The sequence below is a fragment of the Lithobates pipiens genome, unplaced genomic scaffold (genome assembly GCF_037356315.1).
Source record: "Lithobates pipiens isolate NorthernLeopardFrog02 unplaced genomic scaffold, aLitPip1_a1.2 Scaffold_16, whole genome shotgun sequence".
NCBI lineage: Eukaryota > Metazoa > Chordata > Amphibia > Anura > Ranidae > Lithobates > Lithobates pipiens.
This window is the reverse complement of record NW_027507748.1, coordinates 405,837,537-405,851,359: the sequence shown is the minus strand read 5'-3', so window position 1 is coordinate 405,851,359 and position 13,823 is coordinate 405,837,537. Positions and strand designations below refer to the sequence as shown.

Here is a 13,823-nt window from a genome sequence, read left to right as displayed (position 1 = left end):
AAGGAAATAATGTATATGCAATGTGCAACAGCATTCAGCTATCGTCATGGACCTTAAAGGCTAGTTCACACCACATGTGTTCCAGTGCTTTTTTTTCTGCATCCAAAACACATAGAAAATAGGTTGATTGGTTTTCTGTGGCATAGTTCACACCAGTGCGTTACAGTTCCAGGAACAAAAAGTAGAACATGCTGAATTTTTCCTGTACAGAACTGTACTGGAATGTGGTAAAACCCCACCGGAACGCACCTACATGCATTAAAAAAGTATCAAGCGCTGCACTGGACCCCAGCCCAGTAAAAAAAAAAAAAAAAAAGAAACCGAAAAGAAATAAAGCATCTGGAATGCATTCGAAAATGCATCAAAATGCACTGGAACGCATCAAAAAACGCACATGCAGAAATTCATCTGGAACAGATCTGGAGGACGTTTTTGTTATGTGAACTAGCCCTACCAGTAAAAGAACTTTTTTTTAACAGCTGTTTCCATTAATACTACTATTTAAATTTCTAAAAAAAAAATATGTTTTTATTTACTTTTTCAGCCATTTCCTGCTGCACAACAACATGCAGCTCATATTGTAAGTACTTTATACTGTACATTTATATTTCTTCATTCCAAAAGATACCATTTATTGGTTAAGGCCCCTTTCACACGAAAGGTCCGATCAGGCTCGCCTGTCAATTTTTCATTCACCCCAATGGACTTTTCAGTGTAAATGGAGTTGTGTCTGTTTACACCCACCTACCTCCAGATCCGATCTGATCCTCTGAAAAAAAAAACAGAAGGGGATTCACCCCCCTCCATCTAAGCTTATAGGATCAGAGGGCAGTCGGGTGTCAACGGACTCTGCTGTCCGTTTACACTTGACTGCCCTCCGATCCTGTATGCCTGGATGGAGGGGGGGAGAATCTCCTTCTGTTTTTTCTTTTTTTTGTGGATCGGATCCAGAGGTAGGTGGGTGTAAACGGACATAAGTCCATTTACACACACCAGTCCATAGGAGTGAATTGGGTGTCCAATCAGGTCCGCCAGAAAAATTGAACCTTTCGTGTGAAAGGGGCCTTAGCCAGTCCACATAGCAGGTGCTGTCCATGTCCGCTCTGCATAAACTGAGTGGACACAAACATGTCACCCACCTGCTCAACAGGGAATTGGTAGACAGATCCCCTGCTGATCAAAATAGAGTCCGTCCCATGTAAAAAGGGGCCTAAAATTTTTTTATAAAAAAATGTATTCATCGGTTTGGGCTAAAATATTCTTCTACATATTTTTGGTAAAAAAAATGGCAATAGGCATATATTAATTGGTTTGCGCAAAAGTTATCATGCCTACAAAATAGTGGATAGATTTAAGGACTTTTATTTATTTTTTTTATTGTTTTTACTAGTAATGGCAGCAACCTGCAATTTTTAGTGGAACTGCAACACTGCGGCGGACAAATCTGACACCAAATTACACTTTTTGGGGACTAGTGACATTATTAAATTTTTACAGTGCTATAAAAATACACTGATCAATGTAAAAATACCACTGGCAGGGAAGGGGTTAACGCGGGGGGATTAAGGGGTTAAATGTGTTCCCCGAGGTGTTTTCTAACTGTAGGGGGGATGGGCTGCCAGAGATATGACAGAGATAACTTTTCCTGATCACTGGGAACAGTAGATCTCTGTCATGTCCCCTGTAAGAACAGGGAATCGCCTTGTTTACAAAGGCAGATCCTCATTCTGCTTCTGTACTAGGCGATTGCGGGTCGCCGGCAGACATCGAGTCCGCCCGACCCATGGGTATTTTTGTGTTATTTATAACTGACATGTTACAATAACTCTGCTCTCATTATTTTAACTTAGTTGAACTGTATTTTCTTACAACTAGGCAATTCCGTATAAAACGCACATTCATGGTGGCCTATATCCTAACAAGGTCATTGTCATAAGTGGAACAGTTACTGGACATCCCAAGAGGTAATACATTAGCTTGTTCAGACTTGCAACTGCAAAGTGCATTTTGCAAGGAGTGGCACCCAGTAAGTGACTGCTTGCTTCACTACACTCCAGTAGAACGCCCTTTCCCCTTTCTTTATAGATCTTCAATTATTATTTGTAAACATCTTTCAGATTTCATATCAACCTGAAATTCCATGGTGGAATTGCATTTCACTTCAATCCAAGATTTGATGAACACGCCATCGTTCGTAACAGCAAACTGAATGATAGTTGGGGGAAGGAGGAGCGTCAAATGCCCAGTTGTGGAATGTGTTTTGCTCCTGGCCAAAGCTTTGTGGTAAGTTTAATAACAGCTAGTGCGATAACAACCTACATCGACTGATGAGTGTATACCGAAATAAGGTTTTATGCAGCCAGACCCCCTTTTTGTGGTTCTGTAATGTTATAGGCTGGGTTCACACTGATACTACATGACAGTCATATGACTGTCATCCTACTTTGCTCTGCGACATCAGTCATACATCCATCCGACTTGAATGAACAGGATACTACTTTGGTCTCACTTTGTGATAGTCTGACTTGTCCTTTGACCAGTCAAAACAATCCCAGTGTGACATAAATTCCTTTTACTGCTGCTGTAATCACCATGTCGCATGTCACAAGTCAGATGGTTAGGACAAGGATCCTACTTTGATCCGACTTCAATGATATTCAATGGGCTGAATTAGGGTCAAAGTCGGACCAAAGTAGTACAGGGAGAAATTTTGTCGGACCAGTTAAGACAGCTCCCATAGGGAAACATTGATTTTCACACGTCATGCGATATGAGCTCCCAATGTCAGAGCGTTCGTCGCACCAGCGTAAACCCGACCATACAGTCTAATTAAAGAGGAAGTAAAGCCTGATGGGTTTTCTTTCTTTCTTCTTTTCAGAAAAAAAAAGCATAATGTGCTAGTATGCATTGCATACTAGCACATTATGTGACAACTGCAAACGAAGCCCGCGCTGTCCTTGCTGCAGGCTGAATCTATCTTCGCTGTCTTCCTTCCAGAGCTGTGGACGCCGGCCAGTCACTGGCCGGAGCTGTGCAACGTCACTCACATCCGGTCATGGCACACGCTCCTGAAGAAATGGTATGGGTGGCCGTTCCTTCAGATCGCATGCTCCGATGATATCATCCGCACAGTAAACAATGAATATCTCCTATACGGTGCACGTTTAGGCGATATTTACAGTACCTGTACCAGTGCCTTATTCTAGGCTTACCTATAGGTACAAATGTTACAGGGAGGTTTACAACCTCTTTAAAGACAGGGCTGGGACAAGGGAAGGGGGCGAGCGGGCACCTGCCCTGAGGGCTGTGTTATTATCGGGGGTGGGGTATGCTGACGATGTGGCCGCTCATCCGGCTCCTCACTGACAAGAGTGATTGCAGAGTAGTAATAGAAGGAGCAGCAACAGCAGGCTTCTGCTGAATGAATGAAATACTTGTATAGCGCACAATGCGAACTGAATCGCCTCTAGGCTGACGTGTCCTTAACAACCGATGAGTCATCAGCTGTCAGCAGAGTTCCCCGCTGACGGCTGAAAGTAAAAAAACTAAAAAGAAAAACCTTCGGGCCTGGTATGGATGTTAAAGGGAACCTCCACGACACAATATTTTTTTTTTAAATGGGGTGGAGTCCCCCCTAAATCCTTGCCAGACCTGAAGGTTTTTTTTCACATGACGTCACAAGGGTTTGGGTCACCCAGTGACATCACCAGGTGCCTCCACTCCTTAGTTATTTAAGAACAGACAGCAGAGTTGGCAGGCAGTGGCAGCCTTCCTTGTGAGTGGCTCTTTTTTTTTAGGGTCGGCGGCTGTGGTAGGCGTCGTGATGGATCTACAACGGGGGACATTTATTTTTTAAATAAAAGACTTGTCAAAAACTGTCTAATGTATTTTTTTACACTGCACATTTTTTTGAGGTGAATGAGTAGGGGTACCCCATACCCATTCACATGGAAGTGGGTGGGATCAGGAGGCCCCCTTGTTAACAACCAGTACACATTCCACACATACCACATGCCTGGACTACTACTTAATTACCTGCATGCATTTCATTATTTATTTTCTTCTGTGAATTGAGTTTATTGCCTGTTCATGCGGTATTTACTGAGCGTTTTCAGCGTTATGCGGTAAAAAACGCAGAACGGTATCGTGAATTGATAGTTACAGGCTTGCATGCAATATTTAGGCAAAATGTGTCCAGTCACCTAAATATCGCATGCAAGTTCCTTTTGTGTGAGCCTATTCTCATAAAGTGTGCATTCTATTGTGTGCAAAAATTGTAAAAAATAGCTCTTGCAGCAAAAGGGTTTAAAAGTAACTTTATACCAGTCAAATCCTGCCTGCACGTCCAACCACCCTAATAAAATCTATAATCACTTTTAGCACTACTTCAGATATTGGAATGTCTGATAAGGTAACACATGAGGTAAACAGCAAAACATTTATCCACTGACCAAACCATTATAAATTTGTCTTAAATGTTCATTGTTTACTGGCCTCTAAAATGTCAGTCTTCTGGTACAGTTTACTTCTAATTCTTTCTTTTTGTTTTTTTACAGATTGAAATTGTTTGTGAACATCATGCTTTCAGAGTGAATGTTAATGGGAACCATGTGTGCAATTTTCATCATCGTGTGCCACATCTTAATCAAATAGACACTCTGCAAATAGAGGGCGACGTTGCCCTGCACAATGTTCAGATTTAGATAATACAATGTCTATGGCTATGCCATGTCTTTAATACCCAGCTTTTTAACATATTGTTTTTAACATATCTATACGTATACCTCCCAACCTAGTACACAAAGAATACATAGTATAACTACATAAAAAAATTATAGAGAAAAGACAGCAGACAATATATACTATCAATTTGTTTTTAACCCTTTTAAAGCTAGATGATTAAGTATAGCCCATATATAAATTATATTTACACATTTACATGTATTACAATATTTGTAAAAGATCTACACATAAATATGATTTTATGTGTATATACCACTTTTTCTTGGCTACATATTTTCTACTTCACACATGAGACTAACAAATGTGTGCTTTTCGTGAAATAAAGCCTTACATTTATTTGATAACTTTATGTATTTTTTTAACCTGTATACCATCAGAAATGTTAGAGTGCTTTGTGTTAGTTCATCCATTTGCAAAGCATTCACTGTTTTGTTTTGTTTTGTTTTCATTTTTTTTTTTTTTACAATCTTTGACTGAGATGAAGAACCCATGAGCCTAGGATAGTCAAGGCACAAATTAAAAAACACTGATATAAAGTTATCTTTTTTTTTTTACAGGATATATCTGAAAAATCTTATGATTTTTTTTCATCAATAAACTTTTATTTAGGAAGAACAACGTTCTCCTATTTTTTTAAACAGTTTGTTTTATGAAAAAGTAAGAAAGTACAAAATAAAACCACATGACTCATAGTACATGAAGTGTTTAAGTGCAGTCTTTGAGCCTACAGGCAAACAGAAAAATTTCAGCAATAACCATGAAGGGGTGGAACATAATGGTAGATAGTGTATTAGCATTATTAAAATAATACAGTTGTCAATAAAAGAGTAATGTAATAAAAGTTTTGGATTATGAAGAAACAATGGTGTGTGTTTTCATTCCTTTTAAATATTTATGCAGTGTGCTGCAATGGATGCGCGAGGGAGGAAAGGATATCAGAGACATACAGGGAGAACTCTGTTGCTCTGAATCAGGGGGGAAAGGTTGCTGGTCATCAACAAGCTCCCATGCATACCAAATTCTATCAAATTTTGCAGGGCAACTACTAATCATATAATTTAATTGGTACAGGGTGAGTATTTCATATATAGTTCAAAGGCATAATTCACTATTACTTCTCAGGAGGTATTCCCCATGGTTGCAGGAAAAAAACCGCACCATCTCTGGTCGGCTTAAACCTTTAATATGAGGATTAAAACAAAAAAAATGATGGGTCCTAGGTTATAAAAGACATATACTGTATGTTATCTAAAAAGTGACTCAAGTGGTGCATATACAATCATGAGAAAAACTCTCAGTCTACATCAGTACCATTTGTTGCATCTTCCTCATCAGTTATAGAAAGAAGATTAGCCGGATTTAAAGTAACACATTGTTTGATTGTTAAATTTGATGGAGCAAAAAAAGCAGACTGGTACTTGTCAAATCTACTGGCAGACACATGTCTGGTATTTACTTGATTCATGATTTTCCTGTACTGCATGTGGCACATACACGGTCAGAGAATCTAGTAAAAGCTCAGTTACTTTGTCTAGCAGCAAAATGCCGGCTGCTATGGCTTGCATACAACCTGGGGAGCCTTTGGTGACAGGGTCTAATGAGGCTGATACATACATCACTGGCCTCTGTCTCCATGTAGCTGGGTGAGTACACCTGCAGCAAATATATTGACTTCATGACAAAACAATGAAAAGGCCTTAGTATAGACAGGAAGTCCAATGGGGGAAGTTTCAGACAAAATTTTAATATATTTAATATATTTAACTCCTTCATCTGCAATTCATTATCACATGTGAGTTTGAAAGGGTTTGTAGTGGTAGCCTCAAAAAGAGGAGCCAGAAGTTCTGATGCATTTGGAATACCGTCCCTACAATATCCCACTAACCCCAGGAAGACACATTGTTGCTGTACATTTCTTGGATTTTCAAATTTTTGTAAAGTTTTAACTTGATCTGGTATTAGGTGATGGATTCCATGTGAAATGCAGCGACCCAGGAAGATTGCTTACTCTTGGCAGTATTGTAGCTTATCTTTGCTAACTTTGTTGTTACTGTTATAGAAAAACATGAGAAGGCTAAGGCCGCGTACACACGCGGGGACTGTTCGCTCAACTTTGTCCGCTGAACAGTGTTTCGGCGGACAGTCCGCTCGTGTGTGGGCTTTCAGCGGACAGTTTCAGCGGACAGTCTGACGAACAAAGTTTTTCGGAAATTCCGAAAAACTGTCCGCTGAAACTTGGTTTGAGTGGACAGTCCGCTCGTGTGTAGGCTTGTTCGTCAAACTAAGTTCCGCGCATACTCAGAAAGAATTTACAGGGCGGAAGCGCTCGGTCTTGTAAAACTAGTGTTCGTATTGAAGCTAGCATATTCGTCATGCTGCTAATTTTGTGGTTTTTTAATATAGCCCGTTCTTTTCTTCTTCGTAATGCAAGAAAAGTGAAGTAGCATTGCTGCTTATATTCACACAGAGTTATACTACATGTTTTTAATGTTTTTATTCATCCTCATCCTATGATTAATCTTCCAATTATAGAAAAAATATATTCCAAATTAAAAAACAAAACAAAAAAAACCCTCTAAAAAAAAAAAGAAAAATAAATTATATATATATATATATATATATATATATATATATATATATATATGTGTCTATCTTAAAAAAAATATATATATAAAATAAAAAATAAAAAAATTATATATATATATATATATTTATTTCTGAAAAAAAAAATATAGAATTTATCTATTACTATATATTTTTGGAACTACTATTGTCATATATTTTTTTTTTTTTTTTTTTTTTGTGGGGGGTTTGAAACAAGATGGACTTGCATTTTTTTTTGGGCCAAGCAGGACTATGCAAGTAGAGATAGATAGATAGATAGATAGATAGATACCCAAACCAGCATTTTAGCTTACACATGATTGCATGTTCAAAATCAGCAGAGCTTCCCCTCATTTCAAATGTTAAGCCTCAAATTTACAGCGACTGCACTTCCAAGTGCACTTGCAGTGCTTTAAAAATTGCACTTGAAGTTAGCATATTTATATTAACATGAACGTGTGTTTTGTAAATAACCCCCAGAGTCTTTTGACGTGTATCTGCCTACTCACAAATAAACTTTGTTTTTTAAGCCAAAATTAAAAAACAAAAACAAAAAAAAAAAAAAAACATACAATATTTTTTTGAAATAATACATTTTTATTTTTCCTCAGAACAAAAATAAATCAAGAGGGAGGCAACACTGGAGACAATTTTGACGTTTGTGAAGCCTTTTGTCCCCCAGGCACACATCAAGTGAGTGGCCACCAAAATTCCGAACCTGCGTAGCATGTAAATAGGGAGCACGACCAGGTCCTAGAATCCCAAAGACCAGGAACAGCAGCAGATGAGATCTATGTCCCCAGACTGTGGTACTACAACAGCCTGCGTCTTCTTTCAGAGCAGACTGAAGCCAGGCAGTCACTTGCGACTCTTCCGTCCAGCCTTCCCTCCACGCGTCGCTGGATGCTGTGTCTCTGGTGGTGGACATGTGGTAGGAGGAGGAGGAGGAGGAGGAGGAGCAGTAGGGTCTGCGTTATAAAGCTTGGTGGTGGGTGTGAGCTCACCCTTCAGACCCCGTTGGATGGCATCAAAAAATATTGCTTCACACAAGTTTTGCTGTGGTTTGTCCATTTCAAGTAGCTTACTAGCCAGATAAGTGGCATAGGCCTCCTCCGGATTGGGGGGTTTGGACAGAACTTGTGTGGCTTGGTGTATAAGCGCCAAGGACTCCTCCTCTATACGGGTCATCCTCCTGGGCCTTTTGCTGGCTAGGCGGAGGGGAGGGACCTGGCTTTCAGTCCGACTCCTGCTGGGCCCAGCTAGCTCTTGTATGTGGCTGGTCCCGGCCTCCTCCTCCATACCACTGGTCCCGGCCTCCTCCTGGGTGAGCTCATCCTGTGTAAAAAACAAAGAAATCGATAAATAAAATATGTCTATATTTTGAAATCATCAATCACTAACAATTTTACAGTTCTCACTTGCAAATACATTTGTCTTGAAATACAAAAGGCTATCATTTTGACACCATCATTTTTCCATCAGTTCACCAAGATTTGAGCCACATTTGTGTAAACTACTGTATCCTTCTATCTAATTTAATTTGTGATGAAATCCTAGATTTGGAAGCAATTCAAACATTGAACTTTACAGCATTAATATTTGAGCAATCCAAACTTTAGAAAGGAAAATATACCTGGCTCCAGCTGGGTGCATCAACTTCGTCCAGCAAGGAAGGGTCTGGATCTTCCAGGGATGGCTCACCTGAGGTGGAGGGAAGGGTGGAGGGACGGGTAGATGGAAGAGTCGAAAGTGACTGCCTGGCTTCTGACGTGTCATCCAGAAAACGCAGCCTGTCATAATACCACAGCTTAGGTACATAGACCTGACCTGCTGCTGATCCTGATGTTTGGGACTCTAGGATCTTTCTGCGCTCCCGCCTATACACGCTACGCAGGTTCTTAATTTTGGCGTTCACAAAGTCAGTGTCTGCCTGGGGGAGTCGGGTTTTCACAAACGCCAAAACTGTCTCCAATGTCTTCTTCCGGGCAGCACGGCTTGAATATTGGGGGTGTTTTGAATCCCAAAGACTACTGTGCGACTCAATTAAGTCCAGAAATGTTGAGAGGAAGGCCTCCTCCTTAAAGGGGTCTGGGGTATACCTTTGCATTTTCTGAAAAAAAAAAAGTCAGACCAAATGCACACTATATTGTGACAATGTAGGCGAGACACACACTACCACACACGCTACCCCCCCACACACACACTACCCCCCACCCCCCCTATACACCCACCTCCACCCCCACACTACCACACAAAACACCAATCCCACTCAACCACCAACCCACATAAAAATCAATTAAACATCAATAAGACTAAATTTCAATATACACATTCCTAACGCAGACTTTAAATTAAACGAAAATAAAACGACAACTATCTTACCGTCACATGTAGCACTCGCTTCTTCCGTTCGGACAAGGCCTCGCGGTAACGCTTTATATACAGCGCATGCGCTCAGGTTCCGCCTGCGTCGCCCGCCCCTGACGTTCCTTGTGACCGTATTTCCCCGCCCCTTTTACCCTCGTTCCGCTGTGGGTGAATGATAGGAGAAAATGGCGGATGCAAATTCAATTAGCAGCGTGAGCAGCGCAGAGGAAAGCCATGGCCCCCATGCTTCTGGAGCAAGGAGGAGATATAAGGCCACCAATATGGCCTTTGAAGAGATGGTGGAGATGGTGGCTATATTAAGAAGGGAGGACTATGATGGGGAACATGGCCCGTACCCCAAACCCAATGTCCGGAAAAGCGGCATTTTGGAGGAGGTCGTCACAACTTTGTACAACAAATTTGGGGTACGAAGAGGCAAGGACCAGCTCCGGAAACGATGGTCCGACATCAAGTCCAGGGAGCCGGAGCAATATCATCGGATCATAAAGGCCCTGAAAAAAAGTGAGTAAACTCTGCGTTTATCGTGACTGTCGGACATAATCGTTCGTGTAGGTACCGTATGTGAATCCGGCGGATTTGATCCTAATCGTTCGTGTACATACCGTATGTGAATCCGGCGGATTTGATCCTAATCGTTCGTGTACATACCGTATGTGAATCTGGCGGATTTGATCTTAATCGTTCGTGTAGGTACCGTTTGTGAAACTGGCGGATTTGATCCTAATCGTTCGTGTACATACCGTATGTGAATCTGGCGGATTTGATCCTAATCTTTCGTGTAGGTACCGTATGTGAATCCGGCGGATTTGATCGTTCGTGTAGTTAATAGTTCATGTAATGAGCGCATATGGTTGTTCGTATATGTGGGCGTAAATAGCATGAATTTGTATATGGTGTAAATTTATCTGGTGTTGGATTAGATTTTAATTAGTTATTAATTTTTTGGTATTGTTCATGATAAACTGAATTGTCACGCTCAGTTTATAGGATATGAATTTTTACTAAAGTTTCATAAATTTATTCAGTGCAATGTAGACTCAATAAAAAAAATAAAAAAATTTGATAGATAGATAGATAGATAGATAGATAGATAGATAGAATGCTGGTTCAACATCTGGACTGGGAAACATTTAAGTGTAGTTTGGGACATCATAGAACATTTTTTGACATAATCACACACAGGTACTCCAGGGGATGATTCGAGTGTGTCCGTCTGTGAAACTTGGACAAAAGATATAAAGTATCACAGTTTGGTTAAAGGCTAGGTTCACATTGCTGCAATGTACGAGATCAAATGTGATTTGCACCGCACTGCAGTGCAAATCACATGTGATCTCTGTGTGATGCGATTTCAGCCATACATATAGTATGGCTGAATTTGCATCGCATCCGGCCCAAACTTGTACATGGCCCTTTTTTTAGTCCACAGCCGAATCGGATCACATGGGTATTCACACCATGTGGTCTGATTCCTGTCCGAGTTTAAAGATTGCACTGTGAAATGAGAACTAATTTGGAGGTGTCAATAAAACTTTACACTGATACTCCCAGCAGGTCACATAGGGCAGTGCGAACTGCACATGCGATGCGTGAAACCACAGTAGATTTGCTGCGTTCGCACATCGCACCAGTCTGAACACAGCCTAACTAAAAAAAAAGTCATTTTAAGAATGTATTAAACTAGGATCTTGTAATAACCAGCTAATAATTGTACACCACTTCAAACCAATGTTTCATATTCAAATTTCTGAACTCAAATATCACTATGCTTAAAAGTATCTTTTATTTTATTTTTATTTATTTTTTTCTTTTCATTCTCATAGGGGAACAAAGACTCAGACAAGAGGCGGAGCAGCCCATGACCCCCCGACCTCGCCAGCCTGATTGGGCACTTAGCCCCAGCCCTGCGTCGGTATTGGAGCTGCCCAGTCCTGTGTCTGCGAGGGAGCAGCCAAGCTCGGTATCCTCCGCTGGACCAAGCTCCGTAGCTCCACTGGATGAGCCGAGCCCAGGGCTAGATGTGGAGGAGGAAGAGCAGGTGGAGTTACACACCCCACAAAGTGAGTGTCTGACAACCCAGCTTAAGGTAAACAATTAATGGCTGTATATTTTAACCAATTTTTTATCTACACATGTTTTTAGGTGATCTGGTTGTGGTAGAACAAGTCGCGGACCCATTTACCAGTGATAGTGCCCAGAGGATGATTGGTGACATCATGGCCTGGAACGGCCAGATTGATCGGATGGAGAACCAGATTCTAAACATCCAAAGAGAACTGGTCACTATGAGGCAGGGAATGAAGAACATGATCGATGTTTTAGGGAGAATCTAAGCCCCCTTTCCCTAAAACCCAATCGATCATGTTCTTCATTCCCTTTGAAAAAAGTTTTTAATGTTTTTACATCCTTGTTTTTAGAGGCCAAATTTTGAAGATGCACACGGTGTGTCAACATGTGCTATGTGCCATCAGAGGATCGCAATGGACGCATTTGGTGTTTGCAAACCCTTCCTCATTCTAGTATGTGAGAGGAAGGGATTGCACACACCAAACACGTCCATTGATCACTCATGATGGTACATAGCACATGTTGACATTACCATTTTTTAGTGTGCATCTTCAAAATTTGGCTTTACCCCTTGTTTTATGTAAATAGTTAAAAATCTGATTTTATTTTTTTATTTTTGTGATAATTGTATTTTAGATATTTCTATATATTTCTATGTTTACAAAAAAATTCCAAAAAAGAAAAAAAAACAATTTAAAAAAAAAAATATTCCAAAAAACAAAAAAAAAACAAAAACAAACGATTTCCAAAAAAAAATAAATAAAAAAAAAAACACAAAAAAAATATCTAAAACAGAGGCACTAGTTGGCATGTGCACTATTAAAAAATCAAAAAAAAGATGTGTGTATGTGTCTACTTCTTTCAATACTCAATACCAGTTTGGGAAGTCATTTTGTGTTTTCTGTCACAAAGGGCCTTATTTCCTATTGTCAAAAACCACTTTGCTATACAAATGCACTAGGACAGGAATATGCAATTAGTGGAAATCCAGCTGTTGCAGAACTACAAGTCCCATGAAGCATAGCAAGACTGACAGCCACAAGCATGAGACCCAGAGGCATGATTGACTTGTAGTTTTGCACCAGCTGGAGGTTGGCCAATTGCATATCCCTGAATTAGGACAATGTAGGAGACAAGCAACGTGAAAAGCAAACAAGAACCAAACTTAAAAATTTGAACAGACAAGACATATTTCAAGAAAAATACATTTTTATTGCTCAGCTGGCATTGGAATAGCCCCCCTACCATTAAAATAGCTGACATAGCGGTCACGCACCTCACGTGCTGTTTGGGGGGCTAAGCCAGGAAGGGCATGATCCAGCCCTGTCAGTTCTAGAAATATGAGTCCGGCCTCAGGCCCAGTAGGCTGCAGGTACTGGTTACCTGAACATTTACGTAGACAATTGTGCAGAATGCAGCAGCACAGAATCACATAGTTCAGTTTATATTCTGAAAGGTTGATGGCTGTCAGTAACAGACGGAACCGGCTGGCCATAATGCCAAAGGCACTCTCCACAACCCTTCTTGCTCTGGCCAGCCGGTAATTAAAAACCCTCCTCTCCGGGGTGAGGGTCCTTTGGGGGAAGGGTTTCATAAGATGTTCACTCAGACCGAACGCTTCATCAGCCAGAAACACAAACGGTAGACCCTCCACATTCTCGGCATCTGGTGGCAAGTCCAGGCCACCAGTGATGAGACGGTGGCAGAACTCGGTCTGCCTAAAGACTCCTCCGTCAGACATCCGGCCGTTCTTCCCCACATCCACATAAAGAAAGTCACATTGTGCCGACACCACCGCCATTAGCACCACACTATGGAACCCCTTATAGTTCCAATAGTAGGACCCCGAATGGGGTGGGGGCACAATCCTCACATGTTTCCCGTCGATCGCCCCTCCGCAGTTGGGAAAGTCCCAACGGGCAGCGAATTGGGAAGCCACAGTCTGCCATTCCTGTGGCGTGGAAGGACACTGGGGAGTCCAACACAGGGGAAAAAAAAAAAAAAAATAGTCATTAAATAAA

General features: G+C 40.9%; 1 protein-coding gene across 1 annotated transcript in view; it reads left to right on the top strand.

Annotated features, from left to right (window-relative positions):
* Positions 1–5,606, top strand: part of LGALS9 (galectin 9) — a gene marked incomplete at its 5' end in the record, with an annotated part of 32,801 nt that extends 27,195 nt beyond the window's left edge. Inside the window, 4 exon segments of the mRNA XM_077482402.1 lie at positions 545–580; positions 1,876–1,964; positions 2,118–2,283; positions 4,557–5,606. Of these exon segments, the coding sequence (XP_077338528.1) occupies positions 545–580; positions 1,876–1,964; positions 2,118–2,283; positions 4,557–4,703 (438 nt within the window).
* Between the last annotated feature and the right edge of the window lie 8,217 nt (positions 5,607–13,823).